Source organism: Myripristis murdjan, chromosome 9 (genome assembly GCF_902150065.1).
Source record: "Myripristis murdjan chromosome 9, fMyrMur1.1, whole genome shotgun sequence".
NCBI classification, from domain to species: Eukaryota; Metazoa; Chordata; class Actinopteri; order Holocentriformes; family Holocentridae; genus Myripristis; species Myripristis murdjan.
The window spans coordinates 26,265,742-26,291,636 of NC_043988.1; the positions used below are offsets into that span (position 1 = coordinate 26,265,742).

Sequence of the window (25,895 nt, forward strand, 5' to 3'; positions counted from 1 at the left end):
CTAATTCACAACACTGAATTGCATTTATCTAACTTAAGAGCACACCTGTGATAGCTATAAACCTTTACCTACAGTGTAATGACTATATTTCCAAAACAATAAGGACCAGACCTTGCATCTTGATGTCATTACAGGTTCATGTCTTAGATCTGTGGTTTCTGTTTATTCTACAGTTCTTCATGTCCACAAATATAAACTGAGCTGTCCTATACTGTAGGGTTTTTAACAATGGAATGAATATATATATATATTTTTTTTATCTCTTTCATGCCACAACAGCAGTGTACAAAGGCAGTGGATGCAGAGGTGGCAAGGAGCGAGTCGGACATGTTTGGGCCTGCCCTGCCCTGACAGGAACCTTCAACCTGAACATGAAAGGCTCTGACGTCCCCACATTGTCTCAGGCCCCATGTTCCTGAAACAGCGTGGCGGATGGACCCAGCTGTTTCTTCTACCTCACCTCCCTGCCATTTCACATCGCCCTGTAATCTAGAGCTAATGCGCTCTGAAGCTTTCTCATCTAGCCCCAATGCCTGAGCACCACCAGTTTACTTTTTTAATGAGAGAATCCCACGCATGTTCAACAGTTAACACACACATGTTCATCAGCTCTTTCCCTGTGATGAAATGTCTGTTTACTCCAAATTTGATTTATTTGTACTTCATGACCCAAGGGCAGGAGGTCAGCCATGCGTACTGCTAATCGGCCAGAGTGAATCATCGGAAAAGCAAGTCAAAGTTAATGTGAGTTAATGCACTTTTTCACTCCTAAATGCACTAAGTAAGGGTTAATGCATTAATGGACAGTTTGCTTGACCAAATCCAAAATTTATCTATTGTGCTGTCTAAATTAACACTGTTAAGCTGCCAAAGCATAGTCCTCCAACCAACCCCACATCCACAGGTCAGTCAGCAGCAGGTAATTGCACAGAGCAAGCAACACAATATTGTACATCCTTATTGTTGAACATTTGCCTTCAGTCCCAACAAAACATAGTCACCTGGAGAAACAGTAGCAGCTGCGTAATAAAATTCGTTTTCAGATTGTATTTATCCCTATTGCATGTTGGAAATAGTAATTATTTTAATGATACTGGCAAGTACTTGCACATTTAATTATTATGCGAGTGATTCCCAACTCTGCCTGAGGTTCTAAGTCTCATAACAGAAGTCTAATGACCCGTCAGTCAGGTGTGAGTCAGGACCATCTGATCTGGTCAGTGTGGGCACCTTAAGAAATATGACTGTTGCAGCTGTTGGGAAATTGTTAAATGCAGCTGGAAATACACAATGAAAATTCACTGGCCCGTAGGCGCATGGCCCACAGGAGCCGCCAGCTTCATTCAGCCTATCCCACTGTAATTCTGAGCCCGGCTTGGGAGTGATTCAATTTATTGTCCTTTCTCATTTGTACCTCAGGTTCATTCATCTGACTGGCTCTACATATATCAGAGGGGGAAGCATTTCTGAGAACTGGCAATGAGAAATGCAGAGCCATTTTTTCCCTTTAATCCGCAAGGAAGGATACGGATACTCAATTGTACTGTGGCATTGTCAAGTTGCTGTTCAAATCACACGCCTCCTCACTGGGTCTTTCCCAATGCAGTGGCCTGAGTGGAACCAGGCTATTGGGGAGCTAGTTGAAACCAGCAATCTGAAAATAAACGGTACTGGAGGACAAAACTTCAACTTGTTTCAACTTTTTTGGAAACACCTGAGGACAGGAGGATGGAAATTTTAAGTATGTAAATGAAAGAGCATAGCAGCCATCAGTACAAAAGAATACCCACACATAAACACAGCCGTGTACACCTGACTGTATTCCTTCAGGAGCAGGAACAGGAGGTATTTGAGAGTGGCTCTTTCATCTACACGTCTGTGTGGGCAGTGTCTCAGTGACAGGGATATTGTTTGTGAGATTTCACAAACCATTCCTTGGGAGAACAAAGTCAGTGACCTTTCAGCGAACACCCACTTCCAGTGTTAATTTGAGGGGCAAGACCAGTGGTTGTCGCCGCGAGTGTGCTCGGTTTATACAACAAATCGTGGATGCAACTTGACTTGAGTGCCTCTATGGTTTTTGTTGACTGTCATGTAACTCTGTTCATACATTGTCAAAGCCCAGTGCGCCGCTGTTTCAGCAAAGGCTTGTTTCATAACGCTCCGGAGCCCGTATCTCCTAGAGCCAAAAGGAAGAAACAGAACGCACATTCTGAAATGCAACCAAGTAAAGCAAATGTCTATACTGTAGTTATTTTGAATGAAGGAACATGGTAAGTATGAGTCATGGTGAATAATTCTATGCTCCTGATTATCCCCAGAAGCAGCGCCTGGATAAATGAACCACACTAAATTTAGATGATGCATCCCCTCAATATAATCAACCAGACAAGCTGATAAATGCCTGGATGGATGTAAATAATGTACACTTTGAGGTCACTTAAAAAAAGATTTTTTTTTTCTTTTTTTCCATTGCATCTCTGTCCGTTTCTTTGAGCTCCTTTGTTATTGTGACAGCCACACAGTTGTTCCAGCGCACTGGGCATCACATATTTCTGCATTTCCCTCAGATACGGTGAGAGTGATGTGGGTGGTTACAGTACGTTGCATATCATCTAGTGTACCCACATAATCCATAGGTATTAGGACAACATGGTGAGCATTTTTTGAAAGAAATGAATGAGATTGGAGATTATGAGCCTAAACCTCATTTGCAATGTGCAGAACCATTGTGTTTTAATATTAACACAAGCAAACAATTAATTCCCACTGTCGCTGGTGAATGACCAGGAAATAAATGATTCATGACATTATAACAAAACCTGTAATTCCTTTTGTGGTGCATTCACTGAACAACCAATTACATCTGTAAGAGTTCAAGTGGGGTAAAAATTTTAAGACCCATGCACATAAAAGCAACTTTATCGCATATAAAACATTTACCAAACTCGCGTAAAGGTAAACTAAGCTTTCTTTTGGACGACACTGATTAAGTCAGGCGGACAGCACAGACTAAATATCGCATTTTAAACAATAAAAAAAGGTTATTAGCTAGCGTCGTGACTATTGGGGTTTCAGAAAGTGGGTTACTTTATGGTCTACGGACTACAACACACTGGGAGAGGGGTTTCACAGCTAACCTAGGCAAAAAAAAATGACACTTAAATCAACTGTGTGTGCGTTTAAAAGCACAGGCAAGACATTTTTCAGTCAATTTTGTTCTTATCCGCGATGGAAAAGTTGCATTCTTACCTCCGGCTGCCACCTGGAAGAGGAGCGACCACCAAAGCAGACGGCAGAGCCACAACTTGTCGGTGTTTTTCGCCACAGAGTCCATCTTTTCTCTCCGTGTGGAAACACTACCAGGCGGCTCGGCTCCACTTGTTACATATTTACAGGCTGCTTTGACTTCTTTGGGCTGGTTAAAACACTTGAGGAGTTTGGCTAATCTGCCCACCCTGCCCTGTGTGAGTGTGTGTGTGTGTGTATGCCTGTGTATGTGTGTGAACAGCTCTGCAGAGCCTGGAAAGTGAAAACCAGCTCTGCTCACTCTCAGATCGTCAGTAACTCCGCCTCGTGTGTGTGTGTGTGTGTGTGTGTGTGTGTGTGTGTGTGTGTGTGTGTGTGTGTGTGTGTGTGTGTGTGTGTGTGTGTGTGTGTTACCGCACATATGCGCCTGTAATTAAAAAATTAAAGTAAGCTTATTATGCCTAGGCTTACTTGAAATTTGTAGTCTAAACTGAAATCCCAATTACAAATCTCAATTTTATATCTCAGTTTTCATCCACTAACATGCTTTCATTTAAAATATATAACAGTACATCAGACGTAGGCTACTAGTCCTTAATCAAAATTTACAGTGTTTAAAGTCCAAGAAAATGAAGGGAAAAAAATTGTAAGAAAAATCCAAGTGTGATTCAGCCTGAAATGTAATGACATAACGAAGTCCTGCTTGGTGCTTTATGGCTGATCTGAGGAGGCTGGTTCATCTGAAATGAGCTCCGTTTATATTGTTTAGTGCCTTACTGTTCATTATTATTCATTCATGGATATTATTGTTTATTTATAGACCGTAGACCTGCTCACCCTCAGGGAAAAGACTTACAGTAATCCAATAATTAATTTCAGTAGCAGTCCGTGCAGCAAATCGGTGCTTTTCAAAGTGAGGTCCAATAGCCTGAAGTTATTTCATGTTTCTAACATTTTACCAAAGCCAGCAGTCAAATGTAAAACTTCAATATCTTTTTTCCTACCTTTTATCTCGTTTCCTTTCATGAAAATTAATTTTCAGAGACTTTAAACTTCCCTCACATCCGAATTTCATCACTTTAATGAAGTCCCGCACATTATTTTTCCTAAAAGCAGCTGCACCACTGTTGCGTATTGGTGACTTGAAAATGGGCGGAGTGATACGGTCTGTCCGCCTGAAAATAGTCCCCAGGGAAGTATTTGCCTTATACAGCCAGTTATCAGGTCCATGGTTTACAGTTGTGATTATATGTTGTGAAAGTACTGCGGCATGATTTGTTGCAACGTGAAATGAGGGGAAATTGTAATAAATGGGCCAAATGTTCAAAATCACTGGTATAGTCCTTTAACCTTATGTTTAAGTCTAATTACTTTGAATGTAACAGCCCATATTCAAGTAAACTATCGCATCTAGACAATGTTATACTTCACATAAACAAAATTACTTTTTCACGTCAGGGTTCTTAAGGCAAAATCACTTCAAATGGCAGCTGGTTAATTAATGACAGTTAACTTGGGGTCGGAAACATAAATAAAGTTTGGATAGCTGCAGCTGTTAACTTAACCAGAAGGATAATATACCAATATCACATCAACACTTTAAGCTCTTGTAGGCATACTATAGTAATATTTTTAAAGAAATCAAAGACAAACAAACGCTTCCCAGTTTCCTTCTGGTGGCTTTAGTATTTCAATACTTTCAATGAATCAATAAATAGTCATAACAAGATGTTGGGATAAAGCAGAAAAGATTAAAAATGGATACAAATCAACGTCAAGAAACCAAATGTCATGAGTCTTCAAGACAGGTTGTAGTTATAAATAAGGCAGACTTGCAGCAGACTCCTGCAGAGTCCCATGTTAATGTTATTGTGGTTTCACATAATCCTGACCAATCACAATGTACTTCATACAACATTTCATTTATAAAAGGATCCATACAGATTACAGTCATTTGAGGAAAAATTCAAGTTTCAAAGAATATGCATTATACATTTCAATCACACAAAAATGAGACATTCACGCTGAATTACAAACATGGACCATGTAGCACCAAATATTCAGTAAAAGAGACGTTATTATGGAATATAAAGTGAGGGAAATCAATTGGAGAAACATGGCTTTTAGTGCAGATACTTCAAACAAAGCAGGAGTGTAACAAAATATTAGTAACAGTGGGTTTTCTGGAGTTTTGACAGAACTGGTGGGACTTCAAGAGGCTCCCACAAGTTTTCTGTACTCCTGTTTGATGCAAGTGTAGACGGTATGGTAGAAACGCCTGTCCGATGCCATTATGTCGGTGACCATTTCAGTGTGGTCGACTTTAGGCAGCAGGTACAGCGACACCTTGACGGACAGCGAGGTGAGGAGCTCAGAAAACTTTGTCGAAGACTCTACAGGAACAATAATGTCACTGGTTCCATGGAGCAAGCCAAAGGGTGGCACTCTGTCAGAAGTGGAAATAAGAGAAGACAGGAAGTCAGAAGGTGATGTGTGATGATCTCCACAAGTCTCACATGTTGCAGCAGGTTAATAAGGGCCTGGTGTATGTACTAACATCTGTTTTAACATTAGCCTAACATAAACATTTACCAAAGATTTACTGACAAGGCCTGTTTAAAATCATTGGAGGGGGTTGGTTATCTCTGTTGTACAGCAGGACTGAACCATGGTATAAAAAAACATACTGCAATTATTCTGACAGATAATGAGACTGTGATATGATTCATGATTTTTGTGGAAATGCATTTTTATGTCACAGTTTTCACTTTCACTGAAAATAATATTAAAATGATGCTATTGTTGATAATCACATCCCAATGTACCCTAGAGTCTTCTTTACCACTGAATTGGTGTGGTGGGTCATTGGAGCAGCTGCCAACCCTAAAAGACTTTCATTAGTCTGGATCTCAGTGGAGAGTTTTAGTATCCACTGATGGCCTAAATGCTGTTTAATATGCTTTTCCATCCTGCAAGGAATAAGATTCTGGGGTGACACACCAAATACCTTTTTCGGATAAAAATAGTGAAATGCAAAGATATTGAATGTCGGCACAAAACCACAGCTATTGTGACTTCAGTCTTAAAATGTCTGTACTGACCTTCAAAGGCTTATTTAAGTCTAACCCTAGTATACAGTAGTTAGGGTTAATGATAAAATGTGTAGCATTAAAGTCAGCAGGTTCAGATTTGCACTGTATGACTGGAAAGCTATTTTCTGTCTCCAGTTATCAACTACGTTTGTCACCATTGAAACCAATCTCAGTCACAAAATCAGAGCTACTTCTTTGTCAAACCTTTTGAGCTTTTCCTGGTTGAACGTCTTCAGTAAGTGTGTGGGGGAGTAGTAAGGGAAGTTCTCCACTCCATTCATAGCTTTGTGCATGGTGGAGACGTACTCAACGGCTCGCATCTGTTCGTGCTTGTAATGGTCCATGATGTTGTAGACACCGCTCAAACCTGCCCAGGAAATGTAACAGAGATTAACTTCCTCATGCATACAACACCTCATTTCTGAGTAACTTTCAGACCCAGGAAGTTATATTCTTTTGGAAAAATGGCATTTGGAGAAGTTAAAAAAAAGAAGAGAGAAATGAATAGAAAAAAGAATTCATTCTCTGCAACTGTAGTAGGCCGTCGTCATTCAAAGAGTGCATTGTTACCAGGTCAAGGCTTCGGCCGGGAAAACATAAACAATAATCCCAACGTCACAAAGCGTCTTTATGCCCCAGAAACACATGAAGTCTGAGGATCATTTAGCAACAAACTGACAGGCTGCAACCATTACTGAGATTTTGTGAAGCATCACAAGCCTTACCTATAACTCCTCTTATTGCCTGCGTGATCTCCTGCTGCTTGCTGGACTCTATGAAAAGCTCTTCTCTACTGTCAATCAGAAAGAAAGTGGTCAATGCACACAAATGTGCACCAGCTGAATGGCCGATTAAGACGATGTTTCCCTGCAGAGAAAGAGAAGCGACAACATGTGTGAGGACACATTATCTACCGTGAACACTGCGAGTGTGGACGGGCTGTAAATATAGGTCAATGTGAAAATCAAACAAGTAAAATATCACTTCTGTTCACTATGTACAGCAAACATAAATTCATTTTTGATAAATCACAAGTATTAGGTAAGTGTGGTTCTAAATTTCATAAATTATTTATATGAGCAAGTCTATAGCGAGTTAAAATTAATTCTATAATAATTATTCTTTATTCTATTTAGTAATTACACTGCACAGTATAGTCAATGTAGCCATTATGATGACCTAAATTTCCATAAATCGTTTAAAGGAACTACTTACTTTGTCAAAGTTGAACTTCTGTCCGCTCTCTTGTGCCCAAACTAAGCAGTCAGCAATATCTTGGACCATTGCTAAAACGTTCCCCTGTAAATGAAATTAACTCGGTTTAGATGGCAGATTCAAATTTCTAAACAAGCATGTGGGGTTTGTTCAATATAATTCTAACATATAGTGCAAACAGAGAGCTCTCTTCATATTTTGAACGTGTTTCTACTGTTTATGCACTGTAAATCATGTGTTTGGGAATAACAGTGTGCTGCTGGGAGGCCTTTCTTGCCTTGGGGTAGGTGCAGTAGTCAGGACAAATGACGACTGCGCTCAGCTCCTCAGCCATGTGCCTGGCCAGTAGACAGTAAATGGACCTTTCTCCAGAGCCCCACGCCCCGCCGTAGATGAAGACCACCAGGGGCACGGGCATATCTCCAGACCTGCACGCCGCCGGGGGGTAGTACAAGTCCAGCTTGTTGCCTCGACGGCCGAAAGTGATGCCCTTTCAAGAGTCCGAACAGACCAAACTGTGAACTCTGACACAAATTTGAGCTTTGAGGGTGATCGTATTTTCGACATTGACTGGGATTATCTTAAGAACAGCACCAATGCAGATGAATTCATATTTGTAGTTACTGCTAGGGATATTTTTCATACAAATAAATAATATATACACATGCATACATACACATGCATTTTTCCAACACACCTTTTCATAATGCTCATGGTTATCGTCATTCTTGTACCACGTCTTCCACTGAAAGTAAAGCTTCCCATACTGCAGGTATTTGAGTGACTCCAGCACCGCTCTGGTCAAACAGTATATTCGCCTGAAGGATGAGGCAAACAGGTGAAGGTTAATGAATTATGCTCCTTTGTGCCTGAGAAGGACATGAAGGCTGAACTGATAAAATCTGTACAAAACGAGGATCAGTTTTCTCTGGCAGTTTACCTTGGTTTCAGAGCTTCGATGTACTTCTTGTAGCCAGGCTCATTGGGCCAGCCATACATCCACTGGGCCATGAGTGAGATGGAGTACGGTAGGCCCACCAGGAGAGCGCCTGCTGCTACAGGCAGTGAAACGTGCTGTTTCCACCCGATCCTTACAAAACAGAAGGTAAAACGTTAGCGCAACAGTGTTCAGTTCAGAATTTACTTTCATAAATTGTGAGTTATTCCTAGTAGAAAATTAGAAAGCGAAGAGGCTCTTACATGTTTAGGTCAATCAGGGTGCTATACCTGCAGAGAAGAAATTATTAAGGACAAGTCAATGTCAGGACATGATATATATATATATATTTTTTTTTGTGAAGCTAGATGGACACTTGGGGGCAGGGGTGAGCACTGCCCATCCAAATTTTAGCTTGACCCAGCAAATTGGCCTGATCCAGTTGACTGGGCACAATTAAAAACACAACACCGACTGCTCACTAGCATTAAAGCCACAGGTGCATTTTGCACACGAGCTATTATCCCTATCACCACCTACGTACTTATAAATACCTGCCTGTGTGCCTACTGTGGGAAAATTGAGATGATGAGTGAATAGAGAGATGTATAAGTAAATATTTGTATTTCAAACATTAAGCCTTTCATCACATGAATCGTATATTAAATAGTAGTAGTGCAATATCTTCTGTTTTCTATTTACAAAGCTGAGTTAAAGCTCCGTTTGCACTTAAAATTGCAATACTGCCTGTGTCCATGGCATTAAATCAGCACCAGGTGTACTTTCTATAATAATACCTGTCATTTACATGCACAATAAATATGTCATATAAGGTAGCAGTGGTTTAGTAGATCTGGTCCATGGGATGTTGCTCATAAATTCTGTAAATAGTTGACACTTAATCATGTATACAGTTACTCTAAGTTAATTCATGACTAGTTAATGCGTGCAGTCTATAGTAGTCAGACATTTAAAAGAGCGAAACAGCCTGTAAAGTGCAGCACAGCACAGCGATAGTAAAAAGAAAAAAAAAAAATTCTCCACCCTAAATCTCCAATTCCTCCTCTGCGATTGAATGACTCTGGAGGCGAGTCTGTGTAAAATGTAAGACAAAATACAAAGTGTAAAACTGCACAGCATCCTAAAGCCTGAGCCACAGTCTGCATATGTTTTGGCCACGGCGCCCCCTGCTGGGCTTCGACACAAGCTACAGCGGTGGGACACAAGCTGCAGGATCAGGACAGGACACCGGGGCTGTAACAACACAAAGGTCGTCCTGTCTGGAAAGCTACATTTGTACCACTTTGACTTGGTTTTAGAAACATCTTGCCACGACAACAAAATCCGCAGCATCTGATCATTATTGTCGTGTGACGCTGGGCTAACAGAGATGAGATGGCAGCGCAAAGCAAAAATGAATCCCGTTAACGCCTGACTGTATATAATTTCACGTAAACCAGGTCAGTCTGTCTCAGTGTCACTGCTAATTAATACATAATAATGAAGCTCGTCCAGATAATGTGTTTGTTTCCTAAACCGGCCGGAACATACCAGAATAATGTATGCTAGCTGTAATCTAGCTCTTTTCTCCCGATGCGTCTCCGCCGATGTTTATTTGTTTTTCTGCTTTTTATTTCTCTCTGTGAAGCTTCACACTCTGCTCCTCGGTCTGTGTCGGCTGCAGGTGTGACAGTGTGAAATGCACAAAGGTTTGAATGGTAAGAAAGAATACGTACAGCCGGCCTTTCTTCCGTTTTGGTTAACCATCATCTTCTTCATCATGCCGACAATTTCCGGTGAGATGACGGCGACTTGTCCGATTGGTGGAAACTCTAAACACGTGGTTTCTGTAGTCTGTGACGACATAGTTGTAATAACAATGATGCTCAACTTAGAAACTATATCCACAAAAAATAAATACAGCGGCTTCACACTCTGTCATTAATGCAACGTACAAAATATACAATTACATCATGAAAGCTATAACATGTTATAGCTATGGTATATTATGTACAAATTAAGATTATATATTGATATAAAAAGACAGTATTCACATTTCTGGAAATTTCTGGCTTCAAGTTAAGCAGGTGGGAAGTTGAACTCATCATAAAGACTTTAAATCTCTTTCAAATTTGATCATTTTGGAGTTGCACCGTGTATTCAGTTCAATTCAGTTTAACTTTATTGTCTATCTTATGTGTCCAAAAGGTAGAAAGTCGCCTCTGGCTTGCATGTGCAGAAGTCTGCTGTTATAAATTAAGATTAAAATCCATGAAAGCAAAGACCATTGAATCATAATAAATAATCCCAATAGAAAACCATGCTCAGAACTTTAAAAGGACACTTTAGAGAGTGCGTTTGTAGTGGGAACTCTGTACTTCAGGGTAATAGCTGAAAGTAATGGTTCAGAGGAAGAGTAGAGTTTTGTAATATGTGACACTCAGGCACCTGAAGCAGGACACAGTTACAACACTGTTAAAGTAAAGCATGCCTCAGTCAGGGTTTGGGATCAGGGGCGCCGCCAGGGATTTTGGGCCCCATGAAAAGAAATCTTATTGGGCCCTTGTAAAGCCGGCCAACAGGCCGGTGAAAATTTTTGATGCTGTTTTATATAAAACTATGCATTTTAATCATATTTTAGACCATCATTCCCATATTTGTGAAAAGAACAACATGACAGTTACTTGGTTACTGCTCACTGTCTCCCTTGTAGTCCCGCATGCAAGTCTAATTTATCTCAAATTTATCAAAACTGTAGACTCACAGGTGGTGACATTGGATTTGGGGAGAAAAAATACATACCGTATATGAAGCTACATGGTCGTTGCAATTTAATCCTCTGATTTCCAGAAAATATAAACATTTCTCTGATTGTATTAAGAGCAGTCACTCAGTCTGCAAGCACCAGAAATGTGAAGCAGAAAACTGCACATAGGAAAGTCATGGCGACAAACAAAGTATACCACACAAATCCTTGTTTAAATCTGAATCTAAATCAATTGGTATATATATCTCCCCATGAAGTTAGAACAAGGCATTAAAAAAGGCAAAATAATAATAATAATAATAATAATAATAATAATAATAATAATAATTTAGCACTTGGGTTATAATACAAATTCACAAAAAGAGTACAGAAATGAGAATTACTGAAACCCTAAATGCCACTGTGTGTGTCATCTAGCCATTGACAGAATAATTAGAGTCACTTCATTGTCATGGTTAACAACAAAGTGAGGTAATAAAGTAGTGATGCCTGCCTGTCCGGGTGGGGAATCGAACCCCTGGTCTCCTGAATGGGAGGCGGAAAACATAACCGCTCTGCCAGCGGGGCTTACGTGCTTGTGTACTGTGTGGTTTCATTCTCATTTCATGTTGATAAATTACGAAAGACTGCAAAGTCCGATTGGTTTGACAATTGACACGCCGCTTTTTCCTCCACAAGAGGCCGATTTTTCGTATAGGATAATTAAATAATAACAATAAATAAAAAAAATGAAATAAATAAAGCTAAAAAAAGATGCGGGGCATAAGCAACTCCGATTGCTGACAGAGAGCCTGCACAGTTGAAGCTGCATCAGTGAGCTCAGTTAGAGCCTGGTAACGGTGCATTTTATTGTCAGTAACGGTAACGGCGTTGTAACGGGGGAAACAGTAATTTTTTTGATCACTCATTACTGATAAAAGTAACGCCATTAATCTATAACGCCCCATGTACCAAACATGTTGTTATACTAGCTTACTGGGAAAGGAGCTAATTATTGCTCCAAATTTGAACTGTTTTTACCGAGAGGTGCGCGACCTCAATGTGAAATGATTACTTTTAATAATAAATTTCAGTAATGAGGGATGAGATGAGGATAAGGAACCTGCTGCTGCTGAAGCTGAGCTAGAGTCATGGCTGTCTGACTGCCTTCAGCCTTTCCAACTGCTGACAATAGCTTTACTGTGTGAGCTGTGAACTGTGCTCACCTTTCTTTTGAAAGAAATTAGTCAGGAGTTGTCTTCCCTCTCCTTGCTTTCTTTCCCTTTCTGCTTTTTTCTTTTCTTTTAAGGCTCCCTGATTTTGCTTTCTTGGGGAAAGACATGTCTCTACTCTGCCATGACCAACAGCCGCTCGGCTCCTTAAGCTGCTTCAGAGACGGCTCGCACACCTGCAGCTGCAGGGGTGGACTGAACCATTATGTATTGTAAGGGGTGAGAGAGGCCCCAGAGAGCCTCCACTGTTTTGTTTTTAATACAGAGTAAAGCCTCTCATCTGATTTATTCAGCCAATTTTAAGTTAATTATGACAGTAATTACTTAGAAATAAAATAAATAAATAAATAAAAACAACCTTTCTATTTTAGGCCTTTCGAGGGCCCCCCTCCCACTGTGGGCCCTGGGTAATCAGTCCCGCTTGTCCCCCCAGTTCGACGCCCCTGTTTGGGATACTCTATTTAAAGTGTGTTGGCTTCACTTGGGATTCCTTGGGTTTTGCAGCAGGAAAGGTCTTTGTAAATGCAGTTAACATGACATGAAAAGGTAAAAGTTTGGTTTATTAAATCCCCAGATTCTTAAAGGAACTCACCTGCTGCTCCTCCTGTTCATTAACCACCTGCAGCTGGCTTGAATCAGGGGTTTGACGAGCTCTGGCCACCACTGAGTCACATTGCTTTTGTTCTGGTCACATTCAGCAGAGGATGGCTGTCATCAAACCACTTTATGAGTTCTGTAACATAGTCAGTGTACATGTTTAACAACGTTTTGGTAAGGCCATGTCATCTGCATACTTAATTAATGTGAGATTTCGGTGTTGTGTATAATTTAATTTGTGCATACTGAAAATAAAATTGGCAATAAAAATACAAACCTGGGTAACTCCTGTGTTTAGAAAAACACGGTCTAACATAAAGTCTAAGAACGTGACTCTCTGGGGTCAGTTACATATAAAAGTCCTTTATATAGCAGATAATCACTGAATCTACTTGCTTGGTTAAAAGGTGAGTTAGCAGGATGTCTGTATCAACAGTGTTAAAAGCAGAGGAAAGGTTCAGGCTCTTATCCAGGTGTTCAGTCTGCGTTTGCATGAGTGTCAAGCGAACTTCCTCCACCCACATCCTGTCCTTGTATACAGACTGAAACAGATCTATTGCTCACTAAGTGAAGACGTTACATGTCTGCAGACAACCTTGTCTATGCACCTGCTGAGGATGGGTCTAATGCCAACGGGCTGGAAGTCATTCATTTCCTTTGCTCCTGACTCCTGAAACAGGATTATCGCCGATGTTTTCCAAATTATTGGATTAAATCTTCCGTCTATAACAGCATGAAAAGTCTGGCAAACACATTCCCCAGCTGCTCCGCAGTCTGTGATGATCCTCCCTCAGCCATATGTTTTCCAATAATCAATACATACAAAATAATGTCTTAAATGCTATTATTGCAACCATTTAAAACTGTAATACTAATAGCATCAGCAGTAGTAAAAGTAATGATAATAGACTAATGTCAGTAGTATCAGCTGTAGCAGTAGTAGCACTTAGTGTTATTATTACACTGATTCTTGGGAATTTGGATAAAACAGGTTTTAATTTTGAGAAAAAAAAGTGCGTTAAATTACAAAATCTGAAGGTATATCATTATAGGCCAAGGTCTTGGCTGTTCAGCAATGTACCGGTGCAACCTCCTCATTTTGCTTTTTTTTTTTTTCTCATAAAATAGGTTTTTCCAGTTATTAGGCTACTTTGTTTTTGTCAACACGTCACCGTAATGTTTTTTTTTTTTTTTTAATTTGAAAAACATATTTTTGTATTAAAGAGACTATTACTTTAATAACTCAACAGCACCAAAGAAACATATTGTAAGCATATTCATTTAAAACCAATATAACTGCCTCTGATGGTGGTGACACTAATCTGACGGTGGTGACAGTTGCCTCATTAAAACATACATTTCCAAAATTTATACCACTCAAGTCAATGGCTTCTTGCTTAACAACTTTATTTAACTATTTGGTACAAAAAATAACAATCCTGAGCACTGTTATAAGCATTTTTCAGACTTCAGTCATCACTGTCAGACAGAAAACCTGACGGTGGTGACGTCTGACGGTGGTGACAAAAACCTGCTCTTTCACATGATAAGCATGAGTTGTTCACATTAGCCAGCTTGTTTTCGCCCTGTTGCTACCTGCATCAGACCTCTTCTTAAAAAGTATACATTTATTCCATAATCTAATTTAATATTTTTTATACAGAAGTGACAGTGTTGACAATTTATGGTTGTGACAGTAGCAGTGTCCCAAAATATGAAGAGATTTAAGAGAAAATAGAAAACTTCCAGGAGCCTGAGTGGTCTTGAAGCATGCAGTAGAGCTGAAGGTTTGAAAAGGGGTCCTCAGGAATGTAATTGACCTTGTAGTTTTTTTATTATTATTTTTTAAATATATATCTGACGGTGGTGACGATTATCTGGGACACATTTTGAGCAACCACAAAATAATAGTAAATATTATTCAAAACCCATCGTTTGTAGTTTTTAATACATATTATGATGTACTCTTTCATGTGGTAAAGATATTATTCAGTGAAATTATTACTTTTTGTTGTTTTAATCAAGTTGAAATGATTATCTCCTATCCGAGGACAACTGGTTTTGTAGGGCATGGGCCAACATATAATCATTAAATTAATACAAATTAAAAATAAAACTATGAAAAAACTTTACAAATGTGCAAAGAACCCCCTGATTATGCCCTTGATTCTTTTTATTCATTAAAATGTTATAAATTTCCAGCAGAAATAGCATTTTTCTTAGTGGGACATGATTTATCCAAATTCTCAAGAATCAGTGATTAGTTATTATTAATTATTATTAACATTGTTAGTAATATTACAATTAATGGCAGAGGTAGTGACCACTGACAGCAGTATTAATTGTAAAGTAACAGCAGCAGCCTTCAATAGTAGTAGTAATAGTAGTACTGGTAGTAGTAGTAGTAATTTCATTTGTATGACACCTTTCTAAAACAAGGTTTTCAAAGTGCTTCAGGCATGGTATAAAACAGAGGGCCCTTTAAGAGCAAAGTAAACCAAAAGTAGCATAACAATGACAGGATATGTAAAATATAAGGTATACAGTATATAGACCATAAAACATAAATACAATCCATCAAAACATAAAAGGAAAACATAAAATCTCCCAGTGAACAGACCTCAGTGCCAGATAAGAGCCTTGCAGCAATATTTTGTACCAGATGCGATCAGGACAAAGACTTTTTCACTGAGACATTGTTACCACCCTGAGGTGCTCCAGGGAGGAGAGCAAGGCAACATAATGGTGGTTCAGGAAAAAGGCCAGCTGGACAGTGGGTAACAAAAAAGGAACAAGATTTTTATGTGAGATCCATTTTTGTTAAGGTCTGTTTTGCTATACATTTGAAGAGTTCATTTGCAAAAACAGATATCTCCATTTGAATTTATTAAACCTTTTCAAACTTTTTAGAATTTTATTAAAATGTACTTTATATTTATTTCAATTTTTTATATGTTTATTTAGCCTGGCATAATGTTTATTATCCTAAATCATGCATTGTGTGTGTGTGTGTGTGTGTGTGTGTGTGTGTGTGTGTGTGTGTGTGTGTGTGTGTGTGTGTGTGTGTGTGTATGTGTGTGTGTACTCCAAGGAGTATCAGTGAAAAAGGTGTATTCATCAGGTGGAGCAGTGTCACCATCCAGGCAGAGGTCTTATAATCAATAGGTTGCATGGTTTAGGTGTTGCTGACCATGCACAGTGACTTATTTGAAAATGGGGAAATGCAACCTGCAGGTCCAGATCTACTTAAACTTCACTACAACACAGTTTGAAATTCTTAATCAAGAGATACTCAACCATTCAAATGCAAGATCCACAAGTGAAAGATTATCAAATAACCTTCCACAACACATCAAGAGCGAATAACTAACCAGCCATACCAGTAATAGAGAGCAAACAGCCCATGAAAATACAATCCAGGTTAGCTCAAATGGTCAGCAGGCACAGGGGTGATGCTTCCAACTTCTTGTAGAGGTGTCTGGTCCCTCACTGTTTGCAGGTGTGGTGTCGTCATCAGCCAATAGGAGAGGAGGTTAGAGAGCATCAACTGATGGGGAAGTGACTTTGTTAATCAGGCCGACGATGGCAGGCAATGAAAAGGGAGGAACATCAAGCTGTATTTAGAGCAGAAGGACGCACAGTACACTGACAAGCACACACAACATCAATGTACATTTAAGGATGTAACAGACGTGAATAAAGTAATTTGTGTGAGAAGACTACCATGAGGGAATGATGCCCTGAAATTTGCTTGGCTCTGAAAAACAAGATTGGACAACACGCTGCATCAAATAAAAGACCTAAGAGCCAGGCCTTGTTTTGTTTTTGTTTTTTTTTTTTTATGATAGTAGTGACGTTATGTGGGACAAACACTACCACCTCTGATTTGTCTTCATTCACTTGCAGAAAGTTTGATCCTTTCTGCGGCTGATGTCAATGAGGCATCCATCAAGAAACAATGAAACTATTTCAATCACTTGTTCTCACAGTTATATACAGCTACATTCAAATTGAAGGAATAAATGTTTTTGAATAATGTGATTTAAATAGAGCATATACAAACAAAGCTTTGAGGAGTACCATACAGAAACTGTGCGGAGGACCAGGAGCTACCAAGTGAAACAAAGAAACAGAGTTTAAAGAACCAACTTTTTTTTTTTCTTTTTTCTTTTTTTTTTTTTTCCAAGATGGAGGCAAGTCCGGCTGCTCAGTGGCTCAGTGTGAAGGGTGATAGTTTAACTGGAGTTTCCATGTTCTCCTCATGTTTGCGTGGGATTCCTCCTACACTCCAAAGACATTAAGTTAGATTATCTGTGCTTCAATAAAAATGCTCGCTCTAACTTAACATTTTTATAGCCTAGGTTTTTATCACTTGCTATCAGACGCAGACAGAATTGTGAAACATTTTTCTCAGGTGGAGATACCGCTGGTTGAACGTTAAACAAATCAAAGTGAGACTTATCTAGAAAAACAAGTGAAGTGCTAGTTCATGTAAACCAGTAGGTTACTTATCTGCCTCCGGTGAATGTGATTCAACCACTAGGTGGCAACAAGCAACCTGTGATTTGTTTTACTGCTTTCTCTGCTAGGACAGTCTTGTAAAAGAGGTTTTTTTAAAATATCAGTGAGTCCCTCCTGATTAAATAAAGATTACATTAAATAAAAATAATTAATGAGTAAATATAATCACTGTTCTGCAATCTGTCATGTTTTTCTTTGTTGCATATCCATATTGTCAGTCACATTCAGACAGGGATGTTGCTGGTCTTAGAGGTTCACGTACACACATACACAGACACTTTGGAATTTATTACTGTTACCTTAGACCAAATTATCTTAATGATCCTGGATTAAGTAAAGTCCTAGGTCAAGACAGTCATCCAACAAGTGACAATAGTCCAACAAGTGTAGTTTAAGGATGTTCCACTTTTACCCGATTGGTTTTATTTTCACAACTGACATGCTAAGTTCCAAACTCCCAATGCACAAACTTTGTGCATATTTGTGTTTGTGGGATCAAAATTACATATATATATAATTACAGTTATGATGCCCCAAAAATATTAATATATAATCAACACAGGGAATGCAGTGCTCTTGAGTTAGGCTGGTTCTGAGGTTGAGTTGAGGAGATATCAAGTCAAAGGTGAAACATATCATCATATGGGATCATACTTAAATGATTTCAAAACTGTATTATTTCTCGTTTTGAACCATTTGTACTCAAGTTAAGTTTTTTTTTTTTTTTTTTTTTAAAAACAACAACAAAGAACTATGGGCTATGCTTTATACTGCAATGACATATATTTTCATAGTTACATACATTTATCCTCAGAGGTTTAAATTAACTGCAACACTATAATTGCACATTTTCCAGTCTGTACGCCTCGCTTTTCACATGAGGCACAGGGACACACCATCTTCTGCAGACCTGCTGCTCCATAAACTGGTGCTGGTTCAGGTGAAGATTTTATTTACACACTAGTGCACAAAACTTTCATAACTGCACCGGTCAGCACAACAGCTTAATGATCATTCAGACCGTCAGTGTTTCTTTATGTGCTGTTACATGAATTGTGTTGTTATATTCCAGCTTGTTTTCCAATCAATTACATTATACTCACACAAATCATATGCATCTGAATTTGCAATAGCTGCGACCAGGTACGTGCATGCATTCACACACACACACACACACACACACACACACACACACACACACACAAACTCACAAACACCTCCATGACCTGCATGGCAGTTTACAGCCTCACAGGTGTAGAGCTGTGGTTGCTATGGCGTGGGCACAACTTTGTGGACCAATGAACTGAAGGACCAACAGAATGAGATGGCAGATCTATAGGGCTGAAAGAGGAACCAGTCCAGTGATGCCTCCAGCTAGTGTCTATGAGAAACAGCTCATGAGTTATGTAAGAAGGTGTGGCTAAAGTATAGGGGGCGGGGCTAAACCCCACCAATGAAAAAGGAACACTCTGCTGAGACCAACGATGCCTCCTCCAAGTGTCTACAAGAAACACTTCATGAGTTATAAAAGGGGGTGTAGCTGAAGTATAGAGGTGGGGCAAACCATCACCAATGAAAGGGTCCATGTGTGTATGTGTATGTTTGTCTATCTGTGTGTGTGTGTGTGTGTGTGTGTGTGTGTTTTACAATGTTTGGCCATGTTACGTGAATCCATTTAGGACTTCTGCGCCTTTTTGTCACAGGCCCCTCCCACTGCCACGCCCCCCTTTTTGCCAGTTGTCATGAACAATTAATCAACCGTCCTTTGGTTCATGACCAACCTTTCCACAAAATCTCGTGCGACTCTGTGAATCCATTTGGAAGTTATGCACCTTTTTGCAACAGGACATTCCCGACTGCCACACCCCCCTTTTAAGCCAACTGGCACCAACACAAACACACACCTTCATGCACACACACACTTGACCTCCATGGTGAATTTCAGCCTCCTAGGGTGAAAACTGTAGCTGCCAAAGGGTGGGGAAATGTTTGTGTCCCAGCCGACCGACAGAGTGAGCTACAGAGCTACTGATCACAGATAAATATTTAGTATGGCTGCGAGTTCTTTGTATATTGAGGCGTTTCAGTGACCTGCAAATGTCTTGGCACAGGAATCTACAGTGATGTCTGTCCACTAAGGGGAAATAACGCGTGTGTACCAGTACTGCTATCATGTGTCCAGCAGAGGGAGCGAGTATTCTGTGACTTCTAACCTTGAACATCACATTGTGGTTGCTTGTGGTGTTTGATGATCTCACCTGAAAGTATCAAGCCGGATGTCATCTAACTTTTAGACTTAGACATAGATAATTATGAGCCAAATGGTGAATTAATGTGTGAAGATAATAAAATAATGACAATCTGAGTGTCAAGCATGCATTGCAAGGCTAATTATGTTTTTGTTTTTTGTTTTTTTGGTGTATAACAGCATCATCTAGTTAATGATTACATTTCTGTTTTCTGTTCTCTGTCTGTTTTTACAAGAAAGAGGCCTATTCCCTTTCTGGTGAGTTGCAGAAGGTAGTGCAATTCTGGAGACAAGTTCCATGGAAAAACTTGGATTCAGCTTTGCGAATTCATGGAAAGCAGAGCAGCACATGAGCACTGACCAATCCATGGGTTATTGTTATGGTTGGCCCCACAGAGCAAGGCTCCAACCCTGAGTGGGCGTGTGGTTGTGCACCCATCTGCTACGATGTGGGGAGTCCCAGGTGTTTTTTTCAGAAGCCACAATGGAAACGGTGCTTCTCAGCGAGTGCAAAGTCAGGTTTTCGGTTGGCAGTTTGAGCAGAGTCAGCCCGTTTTGAACGGTGTGGTAAAAATTCGCTGCATTTCCCTGTGTCTGTTTAAGAATTATATTATCCTTAGGAGAATTATTGTATGCTTAGTGGGATTAAGATAATACCAATTGACGTGCAAAATTCTGTATTCTGTAGGCTTATAGGCCCAGAAAAAACTTCGGGGAAACGGTGTTGCTGCTGGAAAAAAAAATAATTGTACATCTTGACGTCATTTTAATACATAAAATAAAACAAGCTTCGTAAAAAGACTTGCAGTAATGTAGGAAATAATAACAAAAGGTAAATGGTGAGCTGGCACCCATCAGCATCTGCCTATAAGCCTCATTTATACAAGTGCCTGACACAATGTTTGCACGAGCCATTTGGCACCCCTGCCATGTCACACACAGTACAGCCTGCACCAAAATGCAAAGAGGGTGAACAAATACTGAACATCAGACAGAAAGCAGATGTCCCAACCATCATGTTGTCTGCGCTTTATTAGCCTTTCAAGTCAAAGCATAACTTGGGCAGCTCAAAGGGCACAGCGGGGTTTTGCACAGTAATCATATTTAATACGGTCTAAAAGTTCTTTCATTCTATCCAAAAATATTTCCACCAGTGTTCAGGTTACCAGAGATACAATTGGCTGAAATGATCCGTTTTTGTTGTTAGCACTAATATAAGTCAGTGGGCTGAGAAATAATTCAAACTATTCAGACTATTCAAGCTGTAAGCACTTTTTCTATTTTTGACATCTGGTTATGTATAATGTCTTGGAACGGTATTTCAGGCGGAAACGGGGATGGGGGTGTTAGGAGCTTTCTTGTTATGACTGTTTTATTGTGTTCTTGTTATATGCAAAAACATACCAGCAAATTAAAACCAACAAAAAGGCATTTATACTTAGGTCCCTTTACAGGAAACTATGTCTGAGAGTTTTGTTTTTTTTTCTGACAGAAATGTCCTCTTGTTGCATTGCTAACAAATGGTAACAATTTCTGTCTCTGTTCCCTAAATCAAAATGGTAAGTACTGTGTTTTTTTTCTTCTGTACCCACTCATTCCTGTCGTACACTGAAGGCAGAGAAACACCCTGAAAAGGTCGCCAGTCGATCACTTCATCACAGGGCTAACACAGGCTGACAGCCAGTCAGTCAAACTCCCATACGTAACTGGCTTACATGTCTTTGGAGTGTGGAAGGACACCGGAGCACATGGAGGAAACATGCAAACTGCACCCAGATGGTCCTGCAAGTGTTTGACTGAAATAATTTCCTGCTCATGATGGATACGACACTGGATGTTCCTGAAAACGTGATCTGATCCCTTCCCATTTGTATTTAATACTATATAATAATATATCAAATACAGTTATTATGTTTATTTAATTACTTTTGTGTGATTTGTAAGTTGTTTAGCAAATGGCAGAAGAGCGATTTAAAACCATACTTTTCTTCACCTCATTGTTGCGCTCTTAAAACATAGCATTTAGAAAATACTCAGGAGTATCTCTTTGAAGCTGTGAGTAGCTCATTACTGGGATGGAGGAGTATTTGTACAAATGAGACTGGAAGGGCAGGTAGTACTGGTTGTCACCTCGAAAGAAGATCAGTTACTCTCGACTGCACATCAGTCCCAGGACAGTCATGCCCTTGAACTCCCGTCTGCACCGATTCAAAACTTGAAATCAAAGCGTAAAAAATTAGGTTAAACAGTATATTCTGGGCAGACAGAGACACATAACGGGGTTTTAACACAATTGATTTTTGAGGTAGTTTCCTGGCCTCATGCTGCTTAACTTTCCGTGAGAAAACAAATCAAACTGCTTTTCATTGTTCGTGGATATTGAGAGGAAATAAACACACTGAATTAAATTTCCTCACATTAGTAATTTTCTAATTTATCTGATACATTCAAAAACAAAAACTCTGTCTCTTTGTCTGCGTCATTTCACACACTCGTGGCTTTTCCACAAAATCCCACAGGATGTTATTAGTATTGTCTATCTTAGAATGGGTTTTCCTCTTTTCCCTCCGATGAGTCACTCCAGGGGCTTTTGCCAAGGCACTCCAAGCTTTTTCAAGTGATTTTCTGTGTGTATGTATGTGTGTGTGTGTGTGTGTACGCCTTTGACTCTAAAGAATGCAGTGGGTGTATCAACATGAGTAAGCTTCCATGAATATACTTCAGTTCAGATCCTAAGCAAGCATGCACAGGTGTGTGTATGCCTACCTGTATACAAATTGGAGGTGAATCTTTGACATATTGTAACTGGAAAAGATGAATGGCAAATGACAGGTGTGTGTGTGTGTGTGTGTTCAATCCATGGGCTACTGGTTAAAGATGCGTGTGCACATGTTTACTTGTGTCTATGTCTATGTTCCTGAATCCGTTTGCCGGTATAAACGTGCATTTGCCGGCCTGTTTACTTCCCTCCTGTGAAACCCCACTGTGACCCACACCCCTGAGCTCCTAGCTGATGCATGGCGATGCTCCAAGCCCCAGACATGCTGCTTCTATGTTTTTTTTCCCCCCTTCCATCCGTGGCGCTGCACAACCCCATCTCAGCCAGAGTCACAGAGGAATTCTGCCCTTGGTGGGCTCGGGATCTCAAGACACAGAGACATCTTTTCACGGCGACTTCACAAACATATCAAGCCAGAAAGAGCCTCCTTTTGACTGGGGGGAACCATGGAAACTGGCAACGACCACAAGGCCCAGTTTCTAGGTATCCCAGTGCCCGGAATCACACCCGGAGCCCTGCAGACGCCAGAGGAGCAGCAAAGATAGAGGTGTTGGCGTTCAGAGGGTGATGCGGTTTTTCAGGGGGCCCTCTGATTGATTGGTGGGAAACAGAGCGGCCATTCTTTTGGGATGCACCAGGAGAATGCTAAGAGGCCTGTGGAGATGCTCCTGAGTAAAATCTTTAGAAATAAAGGGGGAGGGGTTTGGTGAGATAAGGTAGTTGATAGGTGTAGTGACTAAACAAAATAATTAGTGGAAATGCTAAGTAGGTGTGTGCTGGTGTGGTTGTGTGTGTGGTCGTGGGTGTGCGTTCAAAGGTTCAGGGGGTTCAGAGGTATCTGTAACACCAACAGTTTCTTCTTTATTTAGTCCAAGCTCTTTGGATATAGCAAGGAGTCGAGTTTCAGTGCGTCATGCCTCTTTTCAGGCCTGACTGAGTCAACAGAAGGTAAGAACTTTCCTGCACTTTGCAGGCTGCAAGACGTCCTTTGAACGCTCAGAACTGAAGGTCTTGGATACAGGAGTTTGTCTCTCATCGGCTCTGCAATAAAAAAAAAAAAAATCTGAGTGAAAACACTAAAGCTATGTGCAGGGCTGCACGTGTTATCACGACATGCAAACATCACATCTCAGCAACCTCACGGCACACAAACTCTTACGTGAACCTTAGGATAGAGCTGCTGGCCTCACATTCAGTGGTATATCACTTAGTTCATGCCACTTTGAGCTAAAGAAGAGTCGAGTGAAGTCTTTTACATGATCAATCAAGTTTGTGTAAGTCACTTCTTTGGTGTATCCACAGTGCAGCGACTGGATCCCCTGCATGACCTCATGGGAATGGAAACCTCGACGAAGAGTAATAGCGGAGAGAACTAATGACTCTGGCACCTTCCTCTTTGATCTACGTCGGCGAGGAATGCTCACCATAAAGGCCGACCATGGGCTGCACTTCAGAGACAAATCTCTCCACCCCAGGCATACCGGCACTTAACTGTCTCCCTGTGTCTCAGCGCGATACATTTGACAGGCAAATGTGTCATGCTGATGAAAAGAACGTGTAATTAAATCAGTCTACGAGAGCAGGCTCAGGTTTATCCAGTAAAACCAGCAGACTGATGAAAATATGTGCAACCAAAACAATTTCATCAGTCTTTGCAAAAACCAAGCCATGCATTTTTTGTGCACTGAATTAGTGTTTGCATAGAACTGGAATGCCATTTGAATACCTGGTTCTGGAGACATATTGTCACCCACAAATGAATTTGCCAATCAATAACAAGTGCACCCCCCTCAGCCCAATCAGTGTGATTTTCAGTGTGATTAGAATACCCTGCAGTTTCATGAAAATCCAGTTGGCTGTGTCTGAGTTGAACATACATCACACTCAGGGGCGAAAATCACATTTCATTATTGGGGGGGACAATAAACAGCAAAATTTCAGAGAGTAATTCCCGGAGGACACATGAAAAAATTGCTGTCTGGCACGACTGTACCACCCTCTTTCTCTCTCACGCTCCTTTGAAACTTGCTGTACAGTGTTGAGCCTCCAGCGTGTTCATATATTTTAAATAATGCTATTAAAAGCAATAATTCTCTAACCAAATTTCTTTGCTCACTGTTCTATTTCCACTACAAACAAAGCAAGATATGGCATCAAATAGTGGCATACAGTATATGTTTGAGCTGCACAGTCCCTTTTAGATCAAATAAGAAAATGAAATGAAACTATGCCACAAAATAATGCAACTTAAAATGCAAAGCCCTTATACATTTAAATTATAAAGTGTAACTGTGGGCCTATACAACATCAAACTCAAAGTACAAACACTGTGTAATGTAGGTACAGAAACATTGTCACACCCCCCTCAGGATAATCAGTGCAATTATGAAAGTGCAAAAGTTTGTCTAAATGTTGTCAGTGGTGTCTGAGATACTGTGTGTGACGAATGGACTGACCAGGCCAATTCATTTCCTCCCTCAGATTTCAGTGACGAACAAAATTTTGTCCTTATGACACATGGTGAATCCTCAGCACAGCCACAAAGCCTTTCTGTTACGTGAAAAGTGCAACGGAGGATGACGGAGGTTATGTTCTGTAAGAGGATTGCAAATCATAAAGATAGAAACACAAGTAAACAAACACCTGTGTAAACAGATTGCAACACAAACGCATTTTCTTGAGGTTTGACACGGCTTTGGAATTTTCTCAGGAAAACAGGCACACTTACACAAGGCCAAACAGAGTATCATTGTGCATGTTTATAATCTTTAGCCACGTCATCGCAGATGCACGTTGCTCTCTGTCAAGCGTTTTAACCAACTGAGAGCTTTTCATGTACTCAGCCTAAGAAGCCGCTAACACCAGCAGTGCAGCTGACTCACCTCAGAGGCGTTACTGCATCATCTGAGGGCGAACAAATACATTCACAGTCTTTTTAAGTGTCTAAGGCTGGCTTTACACAATGTGACTTTTGTGCCATTAGTTGGAAGCTTAACTTTCATTGTTGCTATGTCACCAAACTCATCCAGAACATTCCAAATGACAAATCAAAAGCCGATTCATGATTTGCATTGGGAGGCTGTGGAAATCTTATACAAGTTGCATTCCAGCTGCACCCTGTAAAACCGGCCTAACCGAAAGAGCGAGAAAGTGGGTTAACACTTATGAGAATGTAGCGAAAGCATGACATCATTACGACCACAGAACCCGAACGGAGTGGAACGCTTATTGCTGTGTTTGCCATGGTCATTTGGCTTTACCGAATAAAATGATGATTAC

General features: G+C 40.2%; 2 protein-coding genes across 3 annotated transcripts in view; both read right to left on the reverse strand.

Annotated features, from left to right (window-relative positions):
* The window catches only part of cspg4ba (chondroitin sulfate proteoglycan 4ba), a 30,156-nt gene extending 26,819 nt beyond the window's left edge, over window positions 1–3,337 (reverse strand). Inside the window, exon 1 of the mRNA XM_030059688.1 lies at window positions 3,253–3,337. Coding sequence (XP_029915548.1) covers window positions 3,253–3,337 — 85 coding nt within the window. The remainder of the gene's footprint in view (window positions 1–3,252) is intronic.
* A 1,566-nt stretch (window positions 3,338–4,903) lies between these two features.
* Window positions 4,904–13,486, reverse strand: LOC115365931 (probable isoprenylcysteine alpha-carbonyl methylesterase ICME). Of its 2 annotated transcripts, XM_030061159.1 has the most exons (11): window positions 13,346–13,486; window positions 13,064–13,204; window positions 10,230–10,347; window positions 8,757–8,783; window positions 8,497–8,646; window positions 8,254–8,374; window positions 7,834–8,046; window positions 7,557–7,640; window positions 7,067–7,208; window positions 6,546–6,708; window positions 4,904–5,695 (listed from the first exon to the last, which is right to left on the reverse strand). In XM_030061159.1, coding segments are annotated over exons 4-11 (1,110 nt in total). In that variant the 5' UTR covers window positions 8,759–8,783; window positions 10,230–10,347; window positions 13,064–13,204; window positions 13,346–13,486; the 3' UTR covers window positions 4,904–5,460. The 2 variants fall into 2 exon arrangements, with proteins under 2 accessions (XP_029917019.1, XP_029917018.1); XM_030061158.1 differs by lacking the exons at window positions 10,230–10,347; window positions 13,064–13,204; window positions 13,346–13,486 and adding an exon at window positions 10,045–10,221.
* Between the last annotated feature and the right edge of the window lie 12,409 nt (window positions 13,487–25,895).